The sequence below is a fragment of the Siniperca chuatsi genome, linkage group LG16 (genome assembly GCF_020085105.1).
Source record: "Siniperca chuatsi isolate FFG_IHB_CAS linkage group LG16, ASM2008510v1, whole genome shotgun sequence".
Classification (NCBI taxonomy): Eukaryota; Metazoa; Chordata; class Actinopteri; order Centrarchiformes; family Sinipercidae; genus Siniperca; species Siniperca chuatsi.
Window position 1 is genome coordinate 28,569,542 of NC_058057.1, and position 20,000 is coordinate 28,589,541.

The 20,000-nt window shown below is 44.6% G+C and overlaps 2 protein-coding genes across 7 annotated transcripts in view; one reads left to right on the forward strand and one right to left on the reverse strand.

Moving 5' to 3' along the window:
* LOC122862634 (pleckstrin homology domain-containing family G member 3-like) overlaps nt 1-20,000 on the forward strand; it is a 43,174-nt gene that overhangs the window by 9,431 nt on the left and 13,743 nt on the right. The window contains exons 1-7 of one of the 6 annotated variants that reach the window (XM_044168138.1): nt 10,250-10,570; nt 11,988-12,050; nt 14,753-15,189; nt 17,325-17,425; nt 18,256-18,325; nt 18,671-18,717; nt 19,702-19,852. In XM_044168138.1, the coding sequence (XP_044024073.1) occupies nt 10,390-10,570; nt 11,988-12,050; nt 14,753-15,189; nt 17,325-17,425; nt 18,256-18,325; nt 18,671-18,717; nt 19,702-19,852 (1,050 nt within the window). In that variant the 5' untranslated portion in view covers nt 10,250-10,389. Of the gene's footprint in view, nt 1-10,249; nt 10,571-11,987; nt 12,051-14,752; nt 15,190-17,324; nt 17,426-18,255; nt 18,326-18,670; nt 18,718-19,701; nt 19,853-20,000 lie in introns of those variants that run through there. The other 5 variants (XM_044168140.1, XM_044168143.1, XM_044168144.1 and 2 more) reach the window with 5 other exon arrangements.
* LOC122862679 (P-selectin glycoprotein ligand 1-like) lies at nt 6,581-9,486 on the reverse strand. Its single transcript, XM_044168235.1, has one exon. The coding sequence runs from the start codon at nt 8,834-8,836 to the stop codon at nt 8,345-8,347; it is 492 nt and encodes a 163-aa protein (XP_044024170.1). The 5' UTR covers nt 8,837-9,486; the 3' UTR covers nt 6,581-8,344.

The window sequence follows — 20,000 nt, forward strand, 5'->3', positions numbered from 1 at the left end:
TCTCTCTCTGCCTGCCTCTCTCTCTGCCTGCCTGCCTGTCTGTCTCTCTGCCTGCCTGTCTGCCTCTCTCTCTCTCTCTGCCTGCCTGTCTCTCTCTCTCTCTCTGCCTGTCTGCTCTCTCTCTCTCTCTGCCTCTCTCTGCTCTCTCTCTCTCTCTCTCTCTCTCTGCCTGTCTCTCTCTCTCTGCCTGCCTGTCTCTCTGCCTGCCTGTCTGTCTCTCTGCCTGCCTGTCTGCCTGCCTGTCTGTCTCTCTCTCTGTCTCTGCCTGTTTGTCTCTCTCTCTCTCTCTGTCTGTCTCTCTCTCTCTCTGCCTGTCTCTCTCTCTCTCTGCCTGCCTGTCTCTCTCTCTCTCTGCCTGTCTCTCTCTCTCTGCCTGCCTGTCTCTCTGCCTGCCTGTCTGCCTGCCTGTCTCTCTCTCTGCCTGCCTGCCTGCCTGCCTGTCTCTCTGCCTGCCTGTCTGTCTCTCTCTCTGTCTCTCTGCCTGCCTGTCTGCCTGCCTGTCTCTCTCTCTCTCTCTCTGCCTGCCTGTCTGTCACTCTGCCTGCCTGTCTGCCTGTCTCTCTCTCTCTCTGTCTGCCTGTCTCTCTCTCTCTCTGCCTGCCTGCCTGCCTGTCTCTCTCTGTCTGCCTGCCTGTCTGTCTCTCTCTCTGCCTGCCTGCCTGTCTCCCTCTCTGCCTGCCTGTCTCTCTGTCTCTCTGCCTGCCTGTCTGTCTGTCTCTCTGCCTGTCTCTCTGCCTGCCTGCCTGTCTCTCTCTCTGTCTGTCTGCCTGTCTGTCTGCCTGCCTGTCTGTCTGCAGCTCAGCTGTGGTCTGAGTCCGTCTCTGTGGTCGGTGGTGGAGGGAACCGGCAGCTCTCGGTAACATCAGCGGCGTCTTACAGAGGACAATAGACGCCTGTCTGTCTCTCCGAGCGTCTTTAATAAGAGCTCAGTGTGTTGGAGGTGACGTCACGCTGTGTGGCTGCCGGAGTCCGGAGTCCAGAGTCCGGATCGGACTCTGATCCTGCAGACCTGTCGGGTTAAATTCACGTTTCATGTCCGCAGGTTCTCATTAATCACATCTGGAGTGAAAGTTAATGTCTGTTAGCAGCTGCACTCAGACCTGATCCTGATCCGGATCCGGATCCTGAACGTCAGGACCCGGTCCCTCATCATGAGCCTCCTCCGGCTGTGATTGGTCAGGGTTCAGTTGGTCACAGCTGGAGGTTAAAGCTCCACGATCGGCTGAAGAACATTAAAGCCGATCATCATCAGATTCATTGATCAATGAGTCAGCGTCACGGCGGAGGAGCCGCAAACGATCAATCGATTATTACAATCGTTGCCGATTAGTTTTCTGTTGATCGATTAATCGTGTTGAGTTTCCCTCCTCGCAGAGCTGATTCGTTGTTTACTTCCTGTTTAGTGACGGCTGCAGGAGTGTTTTGTGTTATTGAACGCACAGCTGATTGGTTTTCTGTACGGGTCACTTTCTTCGCTCTTCTAATCGTTTGTCTTCTGTGGCGTTTCACAAATATTTCTCTCTTTTTAGGATGTTTTTATTAATTATTGATCAGGTGATTCTGTGATTGGTTGTGACGAATATTAGTATAAAATATATAATTTAACGTTGAGTTTGTGTTGTCATTAAACTGCCGGCAGTCTCTCGGTGTTTCGTGTGAATGTTGAAGACGAAGCTGACGTTGAAGACGAGAACAGCTGTTTAGTGAAACGTGAGTATCGGGTTACAGCCGTGATGTCAGCAGCTGTCTGTGGGACGCACCCGATCAATAAATATTCACGGTGCGTTCGTCCGTTGATTCCCCCACATCTAAAACAAAACACGTTCCTTATTTTGGTTGTTAAAAACAGGAAGTTCGTACCGAACAACCGTCTCGACCTTCATGTGGAGGCTTTGGGGTCCGTTATCTGCCGCCGATCGATCACTTTGATTTCAGCAGACTCGGATAAGAAAGAGAACTCAAGTAAAGTCCAGTCTGCGGACCGACTGGAGTCTCTGTGAGACAGGAAGCAGCCAGCAGGCGTCTCGCTGCCTCGGCGCCTCACACGCCGGCTAATTGGATTAAGCCTCGCCCCCTCCCGTCAGAGCTGCAGGGACACAGACTCAGACCTGAACACACAGAGCTGCAGAGACCTGAACACTCACAGACCTGAACACACAGACCTGCAGAGACCTGACCACTCAGACCTGCAGAGACCTGAACACTCACAGACCTGAACGCTCTCAGACCTGCAGAGACCTGGTTTCAGTCGACCCCCGTGTCTTCGTCTCTCTCCGCGCTCTGTTTAAGGTAAGCTGGGGTTTTGCAGCTTCTACACAAACATCCTGTTGCAGCCGCTTGAGTCTCTGAGTGAGACGTCATCCAGTGATCGATCGGTCGGCCTGTTGTGTCATCGATCGATCGATCGATCGGTCGGACGTGTGTGTCCGTGTTGGCGCCGCACACGGGAACATGGAGAAGTGTTTGTTATTCAGAGGTTCATCAGGATGAACGCTGTGTAATTTCCTCGCCTGGACGAGTTGGTGTGAAGAAAGAAGTGAGGGGAACGTGTGTGTAAAACAGCCAATCGCAGCGCTTCGTGAGGACAGAGAGTTAGAAACACGGAGGGACTCAGAATAGAAGGAAACGGCTCCAGAATGTCAGTTACACAGTAAAGACGCGCGAGGCTTAAATTGGGTGTTTTTTGTTATGAGTTTGGTTGGTGGTCAACATGATGATTTAACATCTGATCCAGAGTCTGTTCCTGACTGCAGATACTAAACGCTCTGGGTGGAGCCGTCTCCATAGCAACGGCCCCCGAGGCTCATGGGTAGTGTAGTATTTAGAGAGCAGTCTGGTTCAGAGACTCTGATGATCTGAGGGAGGAAATACTACCTGAACCTGAGGCTCCGCCCACCACACACCTGGATTCTCCTGATGATTGGCTATTGATCTCAGCAGCAGGTGTGTGTGTGTGTGTTCACTTGAAGGTAATCTCAGGTCACATGACCAGGCTCTTAATCACCATGGAAACCAGCTGACTTTAACTGGGTTACATAAGAGAGGAGCTCTGATGTCACTCTGCTGACATCAGCAGCACCAGAGGCTCGACAGCTTTTACTGGTTTATACTGGTTTAAACAGCTTTTACTGGTTTATACTGGTTTAAACTGGTTTATACTGGTTTATACTGGTTTATACTGGTTTATACTGGTTTATTAAACTGGTTTAAACTGGTGTATTAAACTGGTTTATACTGGTGTATTAAACTGGTTTATACTGGTGTATTAAACTGGTTTATACTGGTTTATTAAACTGGTTTAAACTGGTGTATTAAACTGGTTTAAACTGGTGTATTAAACTGGTTTATACTGGTTTATTAAACTGGTTTATACTGGTTTATACTGTGTAGTAAACTGGTTTAAACTGGTTTATACTGTGTATTAAACTGGTTTATACTGGTGTATTTAACTGGTTTATACTGGTGTATTAAACTGGTTTATACTGGTTTATACTGGTGTATTTAACTGGTTTATACTGGTTTATTAAACTGGTTTATACTGGTTTATACTGTGTAGTAAACTGGTTTAAACTGGTTTATACTGTGTATTAAACTGGTTTATACTGGTGTATTTAACTGGTTTATACTGGTTTATACTGTGTAGTAAACTGGTTTAAACTGGTTTATACTGGTGTATTAAACTGGTTTATACTGGTTTATACTGTGTATTAAACTGGTTTATACTGGTTTATACTGTGTAGTAAACTGGTTTATACTGGTGTATTAAACTGGTTTATACTGGTTTATTAAACTGGTTTATACTGGTTTATTAAACTGGTTTATACTGGTTTATACTGTGTAGTAAACTGGTTTAAACTGGTTTATACTGGTTTATTAAACTGGTTTATACTGGTGTATTAAACTGGTTTATACTGGTTTATACTGTGTAGTAAACTGGTTTAAACTGGTTTATACTGGTGTATTAAACTGGTTTATACTGGTTTATACTGTGTAGTAAACTGGTTTAAACTGGTTTATACTGGTTTATTAAACTGGTTTATACTGGTTTATACTGTGTAGTAAACTGGTTTAAACTGGTTTATACTGGTGTATTAAACTGGTTTATACTGGTTTATTAAACTGGTTTATACTGGTTTATACTGTGTAGTAAACTGGTTTAAACTGGTTTATACTGTGTATTAAACTGGTTTATACTGTGTATTTAACTGGTTTATACTGGTGTATTAAACTGGTTTATACTGGTTTATACTGTGTAGTAAACTGGTTTAAACTGGTTTGTACTGGTGTATTAAACTGGTTTATACTGGTGTATTTAACTGGTTTGTACTGGTGTATTAAACTGGTTTATACTGGTTTATACTGGTGTAGTAAACTGGTTTATACTGGTGTATTTAACTGGTTTATACTGGTGTATTTAACTGGTTTATACTGGTGTATTAAACTGGTTTATACTGGTTTATACTGGTGTATTAAACTGGTTTATACTGGTGTATTAAACTGGTTTATACTGGTGTATTTAACTGGTTTATACTGGTGTATTTAACTGGTTTATACTGGTGTATTAAACTGGTTTATACTGGTGTATTAAACTGGTTTATACTGGTGGTTTGCGGTGTACATACTGGTTTATACTGGTGTATTAAACTGGTTTATACTGGTGTATTAAACTGGTTTATACTGGTGTATTTAACTGGTTTATACTGGTGTATTTAACTGGTTTATACTGGTGTATTAAACTGGTTTATACTGGTGTATTAAACTGGTTTATACTGGATCATAATCGCTGGTTTCTGGAGTTAATACTGGGTTATATTAGTATCAGTTAACAGTGAAGTGTGAACAGCCAGTCAGATCATCGGTGTGTCTGCTGATTGATGATTATTGACGATCACTGATTGATAATGCCGTTTGTTTGTTTCTGAATCTGGCCTCCACATTAACCGTCCTGCAGGAGGCGGCTTCTCTAATCCGGACTAAAAGAATCCTGTTGGAAGTTGGTTAATCTGTTGGCGCCGTTGTCTTGAATAACGGAGCGCTCTTATTTAAGTTTTATTGATCAGATGTTCGTCTTTAACCGTGTCTCCGATCGAGTGATCGAGTGACTCTTTGTGTCTGAGCGACTTCCTGTTCGAGCTTCACAGTAAAACGTCTCCGTCCCGATCCGACTGTCAATAAACTGCGCTTGTAAGCGCTTGTTGCTATGACAACGATTAATTTTAAAGCAGCTTTGAAGAACCGAAAGATCCAGACTCCGGTCGACTTTACAACCCGAGAAACTCGCAGGGTGTTGTGATCTCTGCTGGATTAGCCGACTGCTTAATCCTCATTATTACAGATTACACACACACACACACACACACACACACACACACACACACACACACACACACTTTGATCTTCTACACTGTAAAACTTCAAACAGGAAGTAGGTCGTTTTAAAGTGAATTTCAAGTTAAAACAGCAGTTTTTTGGCCTGCTGAGCGTTCACTCAGCTCCTGACATTCAGCTTCTGCACGAGTCGTTTGAGGGTTCAAACTCTTCTTCTGTGGTGGTTTGAGGACACAGTGGACACTTCTGATGATGATGAAAGCCCAGCTGACGCTTCATGTGTCCAGTAGAGTCCCTCGCGGCTGCTGCCGGTCGCCGCCTCGGTTTCATTGTTCGTCAGTACGCAGAAAGAGAGACAGAGACAGAGAGAGAGAGACAGAGAGACAGACAGACAGAGAGACAGACAGACAGACAGACAGGCAGAGAGACAGAGAGACAGACAGACAGACAGACAGGCAGAGAGACAGACAGGCAGAGAGACAGAGAGAGACAGACAGACAGACAGAGAGACAGAGACACAGACAGACAGACAGACAGAGAGAGACAGACAGACAGACAGACAGACAGAGAGAGACAGAGAGACAGACAGACAGACAGAGAGACAGACAGAGAGAGAGACAGACAGAGAGACAGACAGAGAGAGACAGACAGACAGACAGGCAGAGAGACAGACAGGCAGAGAGACAGACAGACAGAGAGAGACAGACAGACAGACAGAGAGACAGAGACACAGACAGAGAGACAGACAGACAGACAGAGACAGAGAGACAGACAGACAGAGAGAGAGACAGACAGAGAGACAGACAGAGAGAGACAGTCAGACAGAGAGACAGACAGACAGACAGAGACAGAGAGACAGACAGACAGACAGACAGACAGAGACAGAGAGAGAGACAGTCAGACAGACAGACAGAGAGACGGACAGACAGACAGAGACAGAGAGACGGACAGAGAGACAGACAGAGACAGAGAGAGAGACAGACAGAGAGACAGACAGACAGACAGACAGACAGAGAGAGAGAGACGGACAGACAGACAGACAGAGACAGAGAGAGAGACAGACAGAGAGACAGACAGTCAGACAGACAGACAGAGAGACAGACAGACAGACAGGCAGAGAGAGAGACAGGCAGAGAGACAGACAGAGAGACAGAGAGACTTTCTAAATATAGAAAGTCTCTCTGTCTCTCTGTCTGTCTCTCTGCCTCTCTCTCTCTGCCTGTCTCTCTCTCTGTCTGTCCCCCCAGTGGACACGTGTGTCCCCCCACACACACACACACAGCAGCATGTCCGACACACACCTGTGCCTGCGTCCTGGTCAGGTGGTCTGTGAGGAACTCGCCGCCTGATAACAAGCCTCACTGAGCTGCTGGGACACGAGGGGTTAACCCTCCCAGAGCGAGGCATTCGAGGAACGCAGGAACTCGGCCTCTCCTCCCTGATAATCCTCCCGCCTCCCCCGCAGAGAGGAGAAACTCTCAGGTTGAGTAACTGAGCAGGTAAACAGAAGAAGAGATTCACGTCCGTGTGACTCTGACAGGAAGTGATGCGTCAACATGTTCAGCACTAAATGTTCCTGTCTGTCTGCAGCCGACCAATCCTGAGTCACCACAGAGGAGACGAAGGAATCTGCCGGTTTGAGATCGACATAAAACAGAAACAAACAGATCTGAGGTCAGCAGGGCCGAGACAAAAGACTGAACGAACTAAAGTTACATGATATACTTTTGTATCTTTGTATAATACAAAACTCCCTTTAGAAATGTGCCGTTTTAACCCTGAGAGGCGCTTTCAAACAGCAGCAGAAATAAAACACAGCACGTGTGGACGGGTCCGTGTGGACGCCACTTCCTGTCTGTTCTGTTTCAGAGAGGTGTTTCTAATATTTTGTCCGCCCTCATCGATATAAATAGAGCGAACAAAAGCTGATTGGACGTCTGAAGTCACAGCACGAATCTGTCCTGTTACATCAGGACGAGACGTCGTGGTTAAACAACTCTGTTGTGTCTCCAGAACAGTCGGCCATTATTCGGCCTCATAACCCCGCCCCTCCGAGACGCTCAGTGACACAAACAAACAAACAAACCCACAAAAAGACGCTGCTCTCAGAACACAAAGAGTCTTTTCTGCCTCGGGGTTTGAAACGATGTCGAGTGAAAATGAAAACTTTGATTTCAGTTGCTGAATATTTGACTGTAAATATAATGAAGTCTGAATCAGAGACAAACTGATGAGACTCTGTTTCTGAAGCACAGAGACCAGAGACCAGCTGTCTGCATCAAGGACCGGAGGTCAGAGTCACTTTGCTTCTCTGATACCTTTAAAAACCACTACGGGGGGCAGGAAGGGGATTTTAATAACCTTTAACTTACTTAATGGGAATGACAGAGGGGCAAACTGGATCTTAGGGGGTTAAAAGCTTCATCTCGTTTAGAAAATGTCCAAAGTAAAGCGAACAGCTGGTCGCAGTTTAGTCGGCCCGTTGCTGTTTGTTCCTGCAGAGTTCAGAGCGTCCTGTAGGTCAGACAGGAAGTGAGTCCAGTTAAAGGTCAGACCACTTCAAACGGTCTCCAGCCCGGATCAGTCGGGTCAGCTGCACGTTTCTAAATACAGATGCATGCTGGGAGTTGATGACGCGTGTCTGTTTGCGTTGTTGTTCTGTTTTCCATCAGCGAGCTCTGATTTTAATGACGGCTGCCGTCTTCCTCTGACCTTTGACCTCTGGGTGTCCTCTGCCTCGTGTCCTCTGTAAATCTGTTTCAACAACCCGAGGAGCACGGCACTGTACACTTCACTGCGTGTTAGTTGTGTTTGTGACAAATAAAGTTTTAAGTCCTTGAATCACAGAGGTGATTCCAGGCCTGGAGGATTTGGCGGCCCCTGTGGTCACTGCTGGTAACAGCAGGTGTGTTTTTATACTCCAGCTCCCAGAATTCAGTTGGAAATGTCAACAAACAAACTGCGAGCAGCTGCTGTCAGTTTGTAACAGAGTTACACAGTGTGAGCAGCATCTTCCTCATGCTGATCTGGTCCTGGTCCTGGTTGGCCCTGGTTGGCCCTGGGTGGTTCTGGTTGGCCCTGGTTGGTTCTGGGTGGCCCTGGTTGGCCCTGGTTGGTCCTGGTTGGCCCTGGGTGGTTCTGGTTGGCCCTGGTTGGCCCTGGGTGGTTCTGGTTGGCCCTGGTTGGTTCTGGGTGGCCCTGGTTGGCCCTGGTTGGTCCTGGTTGGCCCTGGGTGGTTCTGGATGGCCCTGGTTGGTTCTGGGTGGCCCTGGTTGGCCCTGGGTGGTTCTGGTTGGCCCTGGTTGGTTCTGGGTGGTCCTGGTTGGCCCTGGTTGGTTCTGGTTGGCCCTGGTTGGTCCTGGTTGGCCCTGGTTGGTTCTGGTTGGCCCTGGTTGGTCCTGGTTGGTCCTGGTTGGCCCTGGTTGGCCCTGGTTGGCCCTGGTTGGTCCTGGTTGGCCCTGGTTGGTTCTGGGTGGTCCTCCTCACTGAAAGCTGCTTCCTGCTTCATGTTCAGTTTGCGATCTTTGTTAGAAAATATCTTTGATAAAAAGCTACAAGAAGCCTGAGAACATAAAATCTGGAGGAGAGAAGTCAACTACGACTCCCAGGGTGCATTTCACTAACAAACAGCCAATCACAGAGCTTCAAACTAACAGTGAGCTGAGGATGAAGCTCAGGTGTAAGGTTAACGTTTGAGGCTCTGACTCGCTGCAGCAGGAAATGTATAATAACAATAATAATAATAATAATAATAATAATAATAATAATAACTTTATTCAGCATTCATTTAGAGCTTTACAGTGAAAACAAATGTCAGTAAAATCCAAAGCATAAAATATAAAACAAGACAAAATAATTAAACAATGAAAACTAATTCCAGCTGAGAAGAAGCCAGAAGTGAGTTTTAGTTTGGCTGCCTGAAACCTTCAGTTAGCATTAGCAGCAAGCTAACTCAGCTCCGACAGGAAGTGGTCTCCAGGACGGTCTGAAGGATCTTTTCTTCTTCTGCTACTTTTTATGACCCTTCCTCTGATAACTATAATCATTCCCTCCTCCTGTTCCTCCTCCTCCTCCTCCTCCTGCTCCTCCTGTTCCTCCTCCTCCTCCTCCTCCTGCTCCTCCTGTTCCTCCTCCTCCTCCTCCTCCTGCTCCTCCTGTTCCTCCTCCTCCTCCTGTTTCTCCTGTTCCTCCTCCTGCTCCTCCTCCTCCTCCTCCTCCTGTTTCTCCTGTTCCTCCTCCTGCTCCTCCTCCTGCTCTTCCTCCTGCTCCTCCTGTTCCTCCTCCTCCTCCTCCTCCTGCTCCTCCTGTTCCTCCTCCTCCTCCTCCTCCCTGCTCCTCCTGTTCCTCCTCCTCCTCCTGCTTCTCCTGTTCCTCCTCCCTCCTCCTCCTCCTCCTCCTCCTCCTGTTTCTCCTGTTCCTCCTCCTGCTCCTCCTCCTGCTCTTCCTCCTGCTCCTCCTGTTTCTCCTGTTCCTCTCCTCCTCCTCCTCCTCCTCTCTCCTCTCTCCTCCTCCTCCTGCTCCTCCTCCTGTCTCCTCCTCCTCCTGCTCTTCCTCCTGCTCCTCCTGTTTCTCCTGTTCCTCCTCCTCCTCCTCCTCCTCCTCTCTCCTCCTCCTCCTGCTCCTCCTCCTGTCTCCTCCTCCTCCTGCTCTTCCTCCTGCTCCTCCCGTTCCTCCTCCTCCTTTGCTCCTCCTCCTGCTCTTCCTCCTCCTCCTCCTCATTTCCTTTTTCCTTTCCTTCCTTTTAATAACTTTTGTCCTCTATGATCTTTACTTTGAGTAACTCCTCCTCCGTCTGTTGTCCCTCCTCTTTCTCATTTTATGATCTGACCACCTCCTCCTCCTCCTCCTCCTCCTGCTCCACCTCCTCCTCCTCCTCCTCCTCCTCCTCTGGAGTTAAAGCACATGTGTGTTTTACTGCAGCGTCTCACTTCACTCTCTCCTGACCGGTGGAGCCTTCAGGTGTCTCTAAAGCTGCAGGAAAACTGGGCGTTTTCTCTCTGATGTTTGTTTGTAACGCCTGAGAAGAAGCTTGTGAAGTTGTCAGAGGTCATATTTGAGTTGATGGGGTATCAGAGGAGCGTGTGGCGCAGTCTGGCTGGAGGAGGAGGAGGAGGAGGAGGAGGAGGAGGAGGAGATGTCGCTGTGGTGAGGTGTTCGTGCTCGGAGGAGGAGGTGAGGATCTCCTTCAGGAGCGGCGGGGAGGAGCGGCGGCTCAGACGAGTGTTTGTGCGCCGCTGGTTCGGTGAGTCGCTGCAGAGCGTCGCCGTGACGCCGAACGTCACCTCGCTTCTGTTTTATTAGCCTCGTGAAACTGCACAAGTTTGAGTTTTGGCACAAGTTGAGTTATAAGATGATTCTTAAGCTTTTTGTCTTTTTTATTAATATACATATCTTTACATTTTATGAGCTTAACATCAAAAGTGTTTGGGTGAAAGATTTATATAAAATTATTTCAAACTGAGATTTTTGAAACTTTTTATCTTGTATATATTTTTTAAATGTCTTTTAATGATCTAAAACTAACTTACCTACTTCTTATTAGCGTGCGATCATGCTGGCGCTAACGGCTGCAGAGGTCAAAGGTCAGGTGTGTGTGTGTGTGTGTTTGAATGTAAACACCGAGCTGTGACTGGTCCACACTCGTGTTATCATGTTTAAGTGGCTGGAGTCCATAAATTCCCTTCCTGCCGGGCCATACGCCTCGCTGACTTCACACTGGCAGGAAGCCAAACAGCTAACGGACACAGTGTGTGTGTGTGTGTGTGTGTGTGTGTGTGTGTGTGTGTGTGTGTGTCTGCAGTTTGAATGAAAACAAACAATTTCAAACTGCAGACACACACACACACACACACACACACACACACACACACACACAGTCTCGTCTGGTTTTTCTGGTTTGAGGAGTTTGTGTTTCTGCGGCGACGCTTTTCTGTCCCGGTGAATAAAGTTGTGTTAGTACACGTTAGTCCAAGATGGTGGCCTCGTAGTCCCACCGGATAGATGCAAATGAAGCCTGAGCGTTTTTTTAATAAGCTGTTAATTAGCGTTAAAGGACGAGTCCGCGTTTCTTCAAGTCCGTTGTGAAACAACATTCGCTTGACGGTGGTTTAGAATTCAGTGTTGACTCTTACTCAGACGTCGGGGATTCGCTCAGCGGACATTTTGTCACCGGTCTGTTGACCCTTGTTTAAGGGAGAAGTTGTACGGGAGTCTCACTTCTGTAAAATACAGACGCAGCATAAACTCGCTCACATTTTATTGATTAAAACTTAAATATCCATTTTACACTTCAACCAGAAGATTGTTGTTTTTTACTTGTTTTGTTTACTAAGCTGGAACAGATGATGCTAATATTCTGAGCGTTAGCATGTAACGTCTGCTAACATTCATTAGCTTACTGTTAGTTTGTAATATAACGCTAGTGTGCTAACATGCATGTGTGTTAGCATAACATTCAAGATATTGAACCAAAGCGTCGGACTGACTGGGTAACTAGTAGCTAGCATAAACAAAGATAACGTCATTCACTTTCAAACATGCAGTTAAAGGAGGATTTAAAATCAGAAAAAGAAGAATCCATTTTCTTTTTATAATTGTAATTATTTTTCTGTTTTCTGGTCGACTCTAAATGTTTGGTTGTTGTGTTTTCTCTGTCTCAGGTGGGCTGTCAGTGTCTCTGCTGTTCAGATATTTAGCTAAACCCTCTGAGGAGTGGTTAGCCGGTATGTTCGCTAACACCGACCCAAACCACAGGGCGGCCATTTTGAGCAGTGAGGGTGTGAAACTACAGCAGCTTTTTACTACAAACATTCAACATGTCACAGATCGCCTACTGGGATTATCACTTCCTGCTAGCTAGCTGTTAGCGCACTTACTGAGTGCTCTGGTGATGGCGTTTATCGTGTAGATGTGGAGGTTTATCATTTGGTTATTTGGAGGTGAAAAAACATTTAAATTTAGCTAAAAGTCATTTGTACACGCTAACATTTAGCATGTTAACTTGTGTACTGTTATTGTTAAATAATTACGCATTTATCGTGTTAGTAGAAAATACTATCATGCTAACATTTAGCATAATAGTATGTTAACGTGTGTAGTATTTAGCATGTTAGTGCCAGTTAGTTCTAGTTAGTGTACAGACTTGCCTTGACTAGTGCAACATGCTAACAAATAGCATGTTAGCATGCTGTGTTAACAAATTACAGTTGAGGCTGATGAAAATGTTCAGTTTTAAATTCACGTAATTATTAACATGACTATTTATATTCATTTAAATTATTTAAATGTGTTTTAAAATTCTCAATTAAGCACTTTGGGCAACACAACGTTTAGACTTGTGTAGCCATGAAACACATTTATAATTTCAATGACCGTTAAAATACCGTTTAAAAACAGTTAGACTGAACATCAGCTTGCTAAAAATGAGCTCATGTCGTGTGGAAGTTACCTTAATAACCGTTTTCTAAGCTGTAATCTGTTTTACATACAAGACATTTCTTTATGGAGTTTCCCACCTGAGCGCTCAAAATGGCCGCCGTGTGAATACATAAATGTCAAATCACAGATAATCACAGCATGCTCCAGAATCAAAACAACAGACTGTGGACGAATCTAATCACATAAATCATGAATCAATCAGTGTTATTGATCAGATCGGATCAGTGTGAACAGGCAGCTTCATGTTACCAGATGTCTGTTTGGGTGGAGGCAACCTGCTGCTTGGGTGTGATTGGGTGATTGGACAGTGATGTCATCACTGTGGTGTCTGTCCACAGGTGGTTCAAACTTTATTTAAACCGGTTAGATTAGTGTTGGAGCAGTTTGAGGGTTCACTGCCCCCCTGAATTATTTTAACTTTGAGTTTTATATTATAACTGGCTGGAATCGAGTTATAACAACGTGTACAAATGATCTCAGAGTCATAACTCCGTCAGGTCTGAACTCTCAGACATGAAACTCACGTCGAATCGTTCAGCGCGACTCGCACTTCCAGAGGACGTCATCGTCTCTGACGTCCGTCCAGAATAAACCTCCAGAAACCAGCTGAGACGCCAGAGAAGAAAGCAGCTGCAGAACCTGCCTGAGAATCCTGCTGTTTCTAAGTTTCCTTCAGTCTCACAGTGATCCAGAGACAGCTGTCTGTCCGTCCACGGGTCCACTGCAGACAGGAGCTGCTGACCGCTGGTTCGGCTGCTCTGACGGGACAGTCTGAATGAATGTAGACAAATATAAACTAAAAAATGGTGCTCAAGCTGTAGCTCACAGCACCGACGGGCTAATAACTGAGGCGTCACGGTAAAACAGCGAGTCTCCTGAAATCAACACGCATATCTATCGCTCAGCGCACAGAATCCGTCACAGCCGTCCAGACGTTTCACCGTGAAGCCAACGTGTAAAACATGAAGTAAACACGTCCAGTTCAGTGTGAAAAAGGTTTATAGTGGAATAAAGGCCTTATGGTGATGATGTTTAACCTTTGACACAGTTAAGAAAGTTGTTGTGATGGATTCTTTAAATTCCTCAGGTGTTCTCGCCAGATAACAATAATCCGAAACACTCAGATGTTGAGGGACGTGGATGATTCGCTGTCCGAGTCCATGAGGGGAAGTTACAGAACCTGACAGGTAGAAGAGGAATCTGTTTGAGTCATGTCGTCTGTTAGTACAGGTTTATTTTCAGCTCGGGGAGTTTTTAATAATAATAACCTCATCAACAGTTAACTCTGCTGTTACATCACATCCTCAACATCAGGCCGTCTGCTTCAGGAACAAAAAACAAACTCCCAACAGTCTGTAATATCTCCTCCTGAAACTCTTATTGTGAAAGGCTGAAAGAAGCTCAGAGATCATTATAAGACTCTTATTGTGTAAAATCTGACTGTAAAGGGAAGTTGGGGGTTTCGGCATCTGGTGGACGTTCGAGGATCTGCAGCTGCTGGAGGACAAAAAGTCTCCAACCTGCAACAGTCAGTAAATATCAGCTGATCGGTAACAGTATATATGTTTAATAATAATAATAATAATAATAATGATGATGGGTTGTGTACAGTTTTTGTTAAAATATTGTCCAGTTTAATGTTATTGGATTTTTATCTTATCAGCCGAAAACCTCCGAACAGTCAGCAGAACAAACTCGTGTTCTTTCTTCACTCATGATGAACCAAAACATTGTACAGTCTGGATCAGGGTCTGGATCAGGGTCTGGATCAGGATCAGGATCAGGGTCAGCTGATCAAGGCAGTTTTGGGATTGATCGGTGTCGATCATCCTGCTCTCTTCATCAGAAGCGTCAGTCTCCTGACTGCAGCCGGAAACAGGAAGTCTGCAGTTTGTGTTCGCCGTCCTGCCGCGCTGATTTGTTCAATGCTGTCAGTGACATCATTACGATGTCATCCTGACCTGTCAATCACCCCCTCTCTCCTCAGAGTCGCCCCGACTGTCCACCGCCTCCGTCAGCAGTAATGAGCGCGCTCCGTCGGCCACGCCCTCCGACTCCTCCGACCGCCGCCCGGTGAGCCTGATCTCCACGCTGTCCTCGGGCTCCGGAGACGACAACCTGGCCGCCCCGCCGTCCACGCACACCCCCGACAACGACCTGGAACTGAGCCCTGGGGGGGGCGCTGCAGAGGGCGAGGGGGCGTGGCCACAGGAGCCCAACAGGAAGGGGCGGAGCCTAAACTTAACACACAGCAACGACAAAGAGTCGGCGCCGAGCCGAGCCTCCGGCCGCCACCAGCAGGCGTCACCGCTGGCAACCAGAAGCATGGCACCGAACCCCCAGCTGACCTACCTGGACCGAGTCGTCATGGAGATCATCGAGACGGAGAGGATGTACGTCAGAGACCTGCGCATGATCGTGGAGGTGAGTCGCTGCGACGCTGCGACGCCGTCTTCTTTCAGAAAAGTCAAGTTTTTAAATATGAATGTAAAATATCGACATCAACTGAATATTAAATACGTCTCGTCGACGCAAAGATATTTAAATATATTCAGTAAAATAAAGACTTTATTGCAGTATGACAGTTATTGAAAAAATATTTATTATTTAATTGCTTTTAAATGATACATTTAAGATTATTGTGCTTAAATTAAAAGAATTACTGTTAATGTGAAACAGAAATAAATTAAATCTATTTTTAAACAGAAGACAAGAAATGGAAAATATTTAAATAATATAAATAAAATAAAATATTTAAAAACGTAAATTCGATTAATTTTCACACAAAATGCAAGATTACAGTTTTAAAAGAATTGTAAGTATTTAAATGAGAAAACGCAAAGGAAGTGTTATTATCTGTTTACAGTGCAGCCAAACAAACTGTTTCCTGTGGCGGCTTCACAATAAAAGCCAGCTGGAGCGTTTTAATGTGAAGCAGCAGCGGTAGATGCTGTGTTAGCATTAGCACTAAGCTAATCCAGCTGTGCTGCAGCTGCAGGAGAGTGAACAGGCTGACATCAGTCAAATAACAAACAGTAACGCCGCAGCGTTTCCTGCCAATCCCTCCTGTGCAAATAAGCAATTTCCCTCCAGCACGGGGATGGCGGACTCCGCCACGAACCATCAAGACTACGATATAGAGATATGAAGAACTACTAGTGATGAAAAAGTAAAGAGAATCCCAAACAGGGTCTGATACAGTCTCGGTGTGGTTCAGGACACTTGATGACTGTAGGACAGACGAGCGTCTCTGAGCTGCGAGTGATTGGCCTTAATGACGCCGCCGTCACAGACTATAATTAACCGGTTAAGACGTTCTGCAGCAGCGGGATTAACTGCTTGTGTAACAGTGAGGATCACAGATAAACCTGAACCCAGAGTGAAGATCTGGACCCGCAGGCTGCCTGACGGAGACTCGTCCTGCAGGCAGTTTCACTCAGGATCAACAGAAACACAAAACAGCCGTTAAAGAACAAAAACTGCAGCATGAAAAGTTTTAATATATGAATCCAAAACGTCAACAATACATTAAATACATAATGATGGATAAATAAACTTTATTTACAAAGTTACAAAGTGCTTCACATGGTTAAAGTAAACAAAACATTTCAGGAGGCAAATAAAATCAAAAATAATAGAAAAATAAGATGGAACAATAATAATAATAACAATAATAATAACAACAATAATATCAGATAAAAACATATGAAAGTAAACGATACTGATGTTAGGAGATTTAGATTATTTCTATCATAGATGATCTAAATATTTAATGCAACATATTAAATCCATCATGTGTGGAAAAGAAAATACATTTAAAATATATATAATAAATATTTAAAAGAACACGAGTCAAAATATTAACAAATTAAAACGTGTAATATAAAGAAATAAATGATTTTTACATGTTTTTTTAAATATGCAAAAACAATCCAAATAATTTTCTACATTATTGTTGTGTGTATTAATTGTTGATATATAGAAATAAATACAATAGATATAGAACAAATTTTAAAAATAGCAGAAATGAACAAATAAATGTAATTATTAACATAAATTAGATTTATTTTAGATTTAATTCAGAACATAAATGAGATGAATTATAATTTAAATAGAAATAAATCAGCAAAACAAAATAATTTGAATTCAAAATGTTTAAGTGTTGAAATGCAGAGAAACTGTTGTGATACTGACGATAAGTAATAATTAATATAAATATATAAATAATTAATCCATATGAATAAAATATATTATAACTATAAGCCACTGTAATAAATAATCAGATAAAACTAATAAAAACACAAATGGAGACAAAGTTCAGAGGTGATCACTTTAATTGATCCAAACAGGAAGTAATCAGATTACTTCAGCACAGTGACGTCAGTCTGCCCCCTGCTGGACAAACCGAGACACGACAGGAAGAAACTCTGTGTTCACAACTTTATTTATATTGACAGACTTTCAGCCTGCGATTGGCTTAGAACGTATTTTATCTTTATTTAACTTTTATTAAAGTTCATGTATTTTATTTTATTTCTAACCTTTGGATGTTCCCCCAGGATTACCTGGCTCACATCATTGATCAGTGTGATCTGTCGATCCGTCCCGAGCAGGTGTGCGCTCTGTTTGGAAACATCGAGGACATCTACGAGTTCAACAGGTGAATTATAATAATTAATAATATTAATAATAATAATAGTAAAGTCCACGAGCGGCCCCGGGTTTATAAACAGGCGTGTTGTTGTAACGCTTCCTCAGAGAAAACGCTCGCTGAGTTTCCGCCACGTCGCAGGGTGAGTTGGGTTTCCAGACCGGGACCTCCCGGCTGAAAGCAGCGTGCCGTGTTTGCTGTGTTTCTCACCATCAGCAGTTTTATTTTGAAAATCTTACCTAAACCTGAGTTTCTGTGAGCAGGTATTTCTCCTGCGACTTCATTTAAATCAAGCTAAATGTAAAGTATTTAATACAGAAGTTATATTTTACAAACTTTCTATCAATTCTGACTTGATCAATAAACCGGCCAGCAGCTCCGCCTGCTGGACAGGTGACGCCACGACATCTGCTGTTAGAGACTCTTCTGAACCTCTTCGGGTCCGTTTAGTCTTCGACTGAAGTGAAAGAAATAAAGAAGAGAGTGACCTCACCACAAGGTCCATTTAGTAGCAGTTCTGGAGCTTTCGATCACATGGTCTTCATCAGCAGATAGTCGCCCAGTTGTCATTTAGCTGAAGATATTTAAATTTACTCATTTAAAAAAATAATTTAAACATTTTTAATGATTATTATTAATACTGAATTTTTACACTTTGACTCCACCTGCCGAGGAAGATGGTGTGAAGTGATCAAAAGCTCCAGAACGGTTAATAAACGGACCTGTGAACAGTTTTCTATGAAACTGCTGTTTGCATCATGTGTGTAGATGAACTCAGTGGAGATGACTGTTGTTGTTGTTGTTGTTGTCGTCATGGTGACGGTGTTTCCTGTTCGCAGCGAGCTGCTTCAGGCTCTCGACCTGTGCGACAACGACCCCGTCGCCGTCGCCAGGTGCTTCGTCATGAAGGTGAGACGTGATCATAAAAGAACGATGCGTTACTGCCGTTCAAATGATTTTCTGAAAGAATAATTTTGTTTGGCTCCAAGAAATTAAGATTAATGAGCTGCAGAAGTTCAAATGTCACTAAAACAGTTTCTCCTGCCATTTAAAACCTTTCAGACCTCTGTTTTGATCGAAAGCACGATATTGATTAATTCTCTTGATGGTGACTTATTTTATTATTTTGTTTCTAAAGACGTTTTTGTTTTTACAGAAAATCACACTGCGATTATGTCAAAACATCAAATATTAACATGCAGAGAAGTCTTTGCTTGTGAAGATTTACTTTGTGACGGCTTCGTCTCATTTCAGAGCGAGTACTTCGAGATCTACACCCAGTACTGCACCAACTACCCAAAGTGAGTGCTGACGGCCTGCGTCCACGCAGATTCAGGCAGGACGAGGTTCTGGTTTCCAGCTGAACTCGGATCAGATTTCTGCCGAGTGAAAAACATCATTTAACTCGTTTCTTTGCTCCGAAACGTCAGATTCACTGCAGAGTTTAAATTAGTTTCACATTCAGTCGACTCAACAGTCACAAGGTCCATTTAGTAGCTTTTCTTTCTGTCCACACCTGTTCACACCTGTTTGTACCTGTTCACACCTGTTTTCACACCTGTTCACACCTGTTTGTACCTGTTCACACCTGTTCCTTGATTCTGTCTGCACATACCTGCTTCCGTCTGTTTACACCCATTGTACTTGTTCACACCTGTTTCAATTTGATCGCACCTTAACACCTTTTGATTTTTTTTATTCCAAATGTTCACACCTATTTCTGCCTATTCATACCTGGTGTCTATAGATCTGTTCACACCTGATTTCACCTGTCCACACCTGCTTTCACCTGTCCACACCTGATTTCACCTGTCCACACCTGCTTTCACCTGTCCACACCTGATTTCACCTGTCCACACCTGCTTTCACCTGTCCACACCTGATTTCACCTGTCCACACCTGATTTCACCTGTCCACACCTGATTTCACGCGTTCACACCTGATTTCACGCGTTCACACCTGATTTCACGCGTTCACACCTGATTTCACCTGTTCACACCTGATTTCACCTGTTCACACCTGATTTAACTCGTTCACACCTGCTTTCACTTGTTCACACCTGCTTTCACCTGTTCACACCTGATTTCACCTGTTCACACCTGCTTTCACTCGTTCACACCTGATTTCACCTGTTCACACCTGATTTCACCTGTTCACACCTGTTTTTCACTCATGCACTGCAGTCTGCAGTCATCTGTTTCTACCTGTTTGCACCAGTTTTGCTCCCACCTGATAAAACCAGTGTTCCTGTTCACACCTTTTTACCTTTTCACACCTTGTTGCAGTTCGGTTGCGGCGCTGACGGAGTGCATGAGGAATAAATCTCTGGCTAAGTTTTTTCGGGAGCGCCAGGCGTTGTTGAAGCGTTCGCTGCCTCTGGGTTCATACCTGCTCAAACCTGTTCAGAGGATCCTCAAGTACCACCTGCTGCTGCAGGTACGACACCGACACACCTGACCGACATCACTGCCCACTGAACTGAGGACAGTTAGCGTGAGTGTGTTCCTCACTATGTAGTGTGATCACAGTTCATGTTTCTGGAGCGCTGACGAGCGGAGCGCTGGGAAACAGGACCGTGGAGTCG

Bases quoted from the DNA above. Each gene is read 5' to 3' on its own strand.
- LOC122862679 (XM_044168235.1), bottom strand. From the start codon at position 8,836: ATGAAGCAGGAAGCAGCTTTCAGTGAGGAGGACCACCCAGAACCAACC.